This window comes from Limulus polyphemus, unplaced genomic scaffold (assembly GCF_000517525.1).
Source record: "Limulus polyphemus unplaced genomic scaffold, Limulus_polyphemus-2.1.2 Scaffold1231, whole genome shotgun sequence".
Lineage (NCBI taxonomy): Eukaryota > Metazoa > Arthropoda > Merostomata > Xiphosura > Limulidae > Limulus > Limulus polyphemus.
In genome coordinates, this window is record NW_013666841.1 from 224,336 (window position 1) to 230,427 (window position 6,092).

The following is a 6,092-nucleotide window of genomic DNA, read 5'->3' on the forward strand; positions in this document are numbered from 1 at the left end:
CTTTGCAAAGCATCCTTTATCACACTTTCCAAAACTTTTCCCACAACTGATGCAAGACAGATGGGTCTATAATTACTGGGACAATTTTTATCATCTCCCTTAAAAAGAGGAGTCAATTAGCTAACTTCCATTCCTCTTAGTTAAGTCTTAGTTAAAACTTTGACCGTCTTACTTTTATTTACCAGTCTTACTATATCTAGTTGTTCTTGTGTTATTTAACCCAAATTACTACAAATTATAATATTAATATTAATTAATTTTCAGAAATGTCTAAAAGCTTAACTTTTCAACGTTCTCTCTTTTCCGTAGCGCCCTTGGGGGGTTGTTAGGTTGTCTTCATGTTTTGTTGGGGCGTTAGGTTGTCTAAATGTCTTGATGGAGTGTTAGATTGTCAAAATTTCTTGGTCGATTTTTAGGTTGTCTTAATGTTTTGTTGGGGCGTTAGGTTGTCTAAATGTCTTGGTGGGGTGTTAGATTGTCAAAATGTCTTGGTGGGTTGTTAGGTTGTCTACATTTCTTGGTGGGATATTAGGTTGTCTACATGATTTGATGGAGTGTTAGGTTGTCTAGATGTATTAGTGGGGTGTTAGGTTATCTACATGTTTTCTTGAGGCGCTAGGTCCTTTTACATGTGTTTGTGGGAATGTTATGTTTTCTAAGAAAGATTTAAATATGTTCTAAAACGCGCTTCAGTCATTTTTAACGATTACACTAAAAATACTTCAGATATTGTAAAACACGTTTTAATAGCGTTTAACCACTGTACTAAGAAAGATTTAGGATGTTGTAAAACATGTTTGAATCAGGTTTAAGGACTGTACTAAGAAATATTTAGGTCGTTGTAAAACATGTTTTAATGACATTTAACGACTGAACTGAAACATAGAATGTTGTATAACACATTTTAATAACCTTTAACGAATGTACTAAGAAAGATTTAGAATGTTGTAACACATGTTTGAATGACATTTAACGACTGAACTAAAACACGGAATGTTGTATAACACGTTTTAATAACTTTTAACGACTGTACTAAGAAATATTTAGGATGTTGTAAAACATGTTTTAATGACATTTAACGACTGAACTAAAACATAGAATGTTGTATAACACGTTTTAATAACTTTTAACGACTGTACTAAGAAAGATTTAGGATGTTGTAAAACATGTTTGAATCAGGTTTAATGACTGTACTAAGAAATATTTAGGTCGTTGTAAAACATGTTTTAATGACATTTAACAACTGAACTAAAACATAGAATGTTGTAAAACACGTTTTAATGATCTTTAACGACTGTATTAAAAAAGACTTAAGAAGTTATAAAACACACTTTAATGACATTTAATGACTCAACTAAGCCATTACCTACCTGTGACTTCTCCACAGTGGCATTGTGTCTGTCACACATCGGGCTGATGTCCAGTTCTTGTTCTTTCTCCTTGTCTCCTTGCTGGAAGAATTCCTCCATTAAAAGGTCAACCCATTTTCTGTACATTTCTAGTGGCTTAGCTGGGGCACTCAAGTCAGCGCAGTGAATCATGTTCTGAAGAACCTGGATGAAACAAAACAAACATGTAATGGAATAAAATCTGAAATAAGTCCTAAAAGACGAAGAAACGTCGAAACATGCTGTAAGTGTCAATGAAATCCCGAAACGTACTTTTAAAGACAAAGAAAACTCGAAACTTGCTGCAAGTCGAAGAAGACGAAAAAAATTCTATAAAGGACGAATAAAATGTATGAAAGTCGAATAAAACCAGAAACATGTTATAAAAGACGAAGAAAACCCGAATCTTGGTATTAAAGTCGAATAAGACCCGAAAATTTTTATAAAAGACGAGAAAACCCGAAGCATGTTATTATTATGAGACCATTCGCCTCAAGTTTTTAAGCTATTGTACATCCTGATTTATAACTACGTCTTTTTTCTATAAAATGTTCCTTTCTAGGTAAACTTAGAAAACAATAAGACACAAACATATAAGTCCCAAATTTCATAAGATGTATGAATGAGTAACATGAATAAATTTGCCACTGTCAATCTTGACCACGTGCATTAGCTAAAGAAGATTATTAACTTTCAGTATTTTCTTGTAGGAACCTTTACAACTTAAAAATGACACTTCCAAGTTCATAGAGGGCATAGCCCAAACCTGTCACAATAATATTCTAGTATTAGGCCTAATTAGCTTACTATTTACCCACCTTCATATACATATATATACACAACCGTAGTGAGCTCAACAACCATAGTCAGATCAAAAACGGTAATCAGATCAACAGCTGTACTCAAATCAACAATAGTCAGATCAACAACCGTAGTCAGATCAACAGCTGTATTCAGATCAACAGCCGTAGTCAGATCTAACGCTTATTCAGATCAACAGCTGTATTCAGATCAATAGCTGTATTCAGATCAACAGCTGTATTCAGATCAATAGCTGTAGTCAGTTCTAGAGCTTTATTCAGATCAACAGCCGTAGTCAGGTCTTAGTTCTGATCAATAACATTTTCCCAGTCCAAAAGTTAGGGGTTATTTTCTATCGAATCTCTACAGATCTGAGATTCAGAACATGTTTTGTATTTTTTAACTCTAAATGCGGAAACACTAAAATCAATTTTGTGAATTGATATTTAATTGACGTAGTATACTAATTACTCGATTTCATCCTCATTCAAAGTAGTAGCCCCACCGACCCACCGTATCTTTTTCTTTCTGTAAATTAAGCATTGTCAAAATTTATAGAAATAGACACTAGATGGTTACACTGAACCCTTTCCTATAAAATGATTTGGAACAAAGGTTCTGGAAGTCAACCTGAAGATGGCTGAATGTATCCTGGTCACAAAGGTTCTGGAAGTCAGCCTAAAGATGGCTGAATATATCCTGGTCACAAAGGTTCTGGATGTCAGCCTGAAAATGGCTGAATATATCCTGGTCACAAAGGTTCTGGAAGTCAGCCTGAAGATGGCTGAATATACCATGGCCACAAAGGTTCTGGAAGTCAGCCTGAAGATGGCTGAATATATCCTGGTCACAAAGGTTCTGGATGTCAGCCTGAAGATGACTGAATATATCCTGGTCACAAAGGTTCTGGAAGTCAGCCTGAAGATGACTGAATATATCCTGGTCACAAAGGTTCTGGAAGTCAGCCTGAAGATGCGCGAATATATCCAGGTCACAAAGGTTCTGGAAGTCAGCCTGAAGATGGCTGAATATACCCTGGCCACAAAGGTTCTGGAAGTCAGCCTGAAGATGGCTGAATACATCCTGGTCACAAAGGTTCTGGAAGGCAGCCTGAAGATGGCTGAATACATCCTGGTCACAAAGGTTTTGGAAGTCAGCCTGAAGATGACTGAATACATCATAGTCAATTTGTTTGTCAAGTAACCAGATTTTCAGCTTATTAAGCAACCACAAACCCTAACTGCTAAACAACCAGCTTTCCTGTTAATAAGCAATTGTCGCTAAATAGAAAACTGGGTTGCTTTATTAAGCAATCCAGTTTTCTGTTTAGCGACAATTCACTGGACAATACGTTAAAGTGGATTGCCCGAAGAAAAGTCTTTACTTAACATTTTTATTGAATTGACAGATTTATCAGAAGAATTATAAAAGTTCACAGGAGTAAAGTTTAACACCACACTTGTTAAATCCTGAAATCTTTCAAAAATAAGTGACTGAAATGTTAAAATCAAGCTATTACGAAAGATTATTAAAAATTGTTAAATTTCAATCATTGCAATCAATTGGATAAAAATAAATAAACACAAGTTTACAACTGAGCACAAAACAAATACTCCTCATACTGATTTTCATTATTAAAGAAAACTTTCCACATTTTGAAAGTTTGGTGTTGGATTTCCCGAGTTCAGTTAAATATGACATCCAAAGTCTAAAAAATGTTTCAAAATAGATAGCAAATAGGCCTAGTATGGAAACTTAAAGAGTAAAATCTACCAGACAGAAGAAATAAATCAACCGTGAACTAGAATACATTCAAACTACTTGCTAACGAAATGAGCACATTAAGAAGTATTCCTATAAAAATGAGCACATTAAATAGTTTTCCTATAAAAATGAAATAATTAAAATTATCCCTAACAATGAACGCATATAGAGAGAAGGATCCCTACAGAAATTAGCCCTTTACAATTATCCCTATAGAAATAAACAAATTAATAAATATCTCTATAGAAAAGAACACGTTAAATGTATCTCTAAAGAAATCAGCACATTGATAAGTATTCTATTTACAACACATTATTACTTCATATTCGATGACGAGGAACCAACTTTGAGACTAATATTGGTTGGAGACGGCTTGAATGGGTGATGAAGACAAACTTTAATATAAGTTTAACATAACAGCAAATGTACAACGTTTCGACAAGGTTTTGTCATCATCAGGTACTTATCAAAACGTTATGTTAAACTTATATTAAAGTTTTTCTTCATTACCCATTCAAGCCGTCTCCAAGCATTAGATTATTACTTCATCCGGTTCAAACCAGTATTTTGGAAAAGGTGGCTAACACAAAAAACATGAGTGAAATTTATATTTTAGACAAGGTGACTAACAATAAACTTTACTCAGTGACGTTTATTGCTTTCATTCAATATAACAAAACGTAAATTTGTTAATTGATACTCACTTGTATTCTCTCTGTATAGTTATCCAACAAAAGTACTCCTGACCCCGCCACTTTCTTTGTTTCTACCATGGTCTTTAAGTCAGCTAATAAACTCATGTGTTTCGACATGTCTGTTGCTATGACCTACAGTGTAGACAGTGACTCACGTTTGTTTAGAAATAACAAAGATAACCACCACACCTTACAACTTACAATTGTATGAGCCTTTATATAGTGTGTAACTACGAATAAAACTTTATATTTTATATACACACATGGAACAATATAGTTTGTAACCAGACACGAGACTTAATAGTTGATATACACACATGAAACAATATAGTGTGTAAGCACACATAAACTTTTATAGTTTATATGCACACGTGAACCTTTATATTGTGTAACCACACATGATACTAAATCAGTGATTTACATTATATAGCTACACCATACTCCACATAGAGGATTACTTCAGTTCGTGTAAATCCATAATACATTCTACCTACTTGTTCTGTGTATATGTTAATCTCAATATTAAACAATCACAAACTGAGTTATGAACAGAGTGAAGAAAGACATACAGACCAGTATTCTTGTGTTAATTAATTTACTTTGAAATGTGTAAACGTTCAACGTATTAATTAATTAGTGATTCAGTTTCTTAATACACAAAATTGATTGTGTGAGAAATGCATCTTGTTTTAAAAGTACACAAATGAGCTCTCAAAATACATCATCGACAAAGGTAACCAAATCAGTTTTGTGTTACTCATGCGAACACGTTTTTTCTGGGTTTGTCACCTTATTCTTAATTGACTTTAGATCACAGGTAATTTGTAAACAAACAAACAAAAAAAAAAACAGACGACCAACTATATAGTACAGATTCTTACCATATCAATAACAATCTTGCGAACTGTTTGATGCTGCTTCTTCGTTAAGTTCACAAACATGTTACAGTTTTCATCCTGTAGAATCTTAAAAGCAACAGCCAAAGAATGATTTTCAAGAACAGATTCATCGTTGTACATAATGGCTAGTTCGGAACCTACACACAAGAACATATTCATTGTTGTACATAATGGCTAGTTCGGAGTCTACAGACAAGAACATATTCATCATTGTACATAATGGCTAGTTCAGAACCTACAGACAAGAACAGATTCATTGTTGAACATAATGGCTAGTTCGGAATCTACAGACAAGAACATATTCATTGTTGTACATAATGGCTAGTTCAAAATGTTCTTGTCTGTAGATTCCGAACTAGCCATTATGTTCAACAATGAATCTGTTCTTGTCTGTAGGTTATTCATTGTTGAACATAATGGCTAGTTCGGAATCTACAGACAAGAACAGATTCATCGTTGTACATAATGGCTAGTTCAGAACCTACAGACAAGAACATATTCATTGTTGAACATAATGGCTAGTTCGGAATCTACAGACAAGAACA

At 33.9% G+C, this 6,092-nt stretch overlaps 1 protein-coding gene across 1 annotated transcript in view; it reads right to left on the reverse strand.

Annotated features, from left to right (window-relative positions):
* LOC106462717 (cAMP-specific 3',5'-cyclic phosphodiesterase, isoforms N/G-like) overlaps positions 1 to 6,092 on the reverse strand; it is a 69,292-nt gene that overhangs the window by 4,663 nt on the left and 58,537 nt on the right. Inside the window, exons 11-13 of the mRNA XM_022390040.1 lie at positions 5,530 to 5,684; positions 4,658 to 4,780; positions 1,371 to 1,553 (exon numbers count right to left, since the gene is read on the reverse strand). Coding sequence (XP_022245748.1) covers positions 1,371 to 1,553; positions 4,658 to 4,780; positions 5,530 to 5,684 — 461 coding nt within the window. The remainder of the gene's footprint in view (positions 1 to 1,370; positions 1,554 to 4,657; positions 4,781 to 5,529; positions 5,685 to 6,092) is intronic.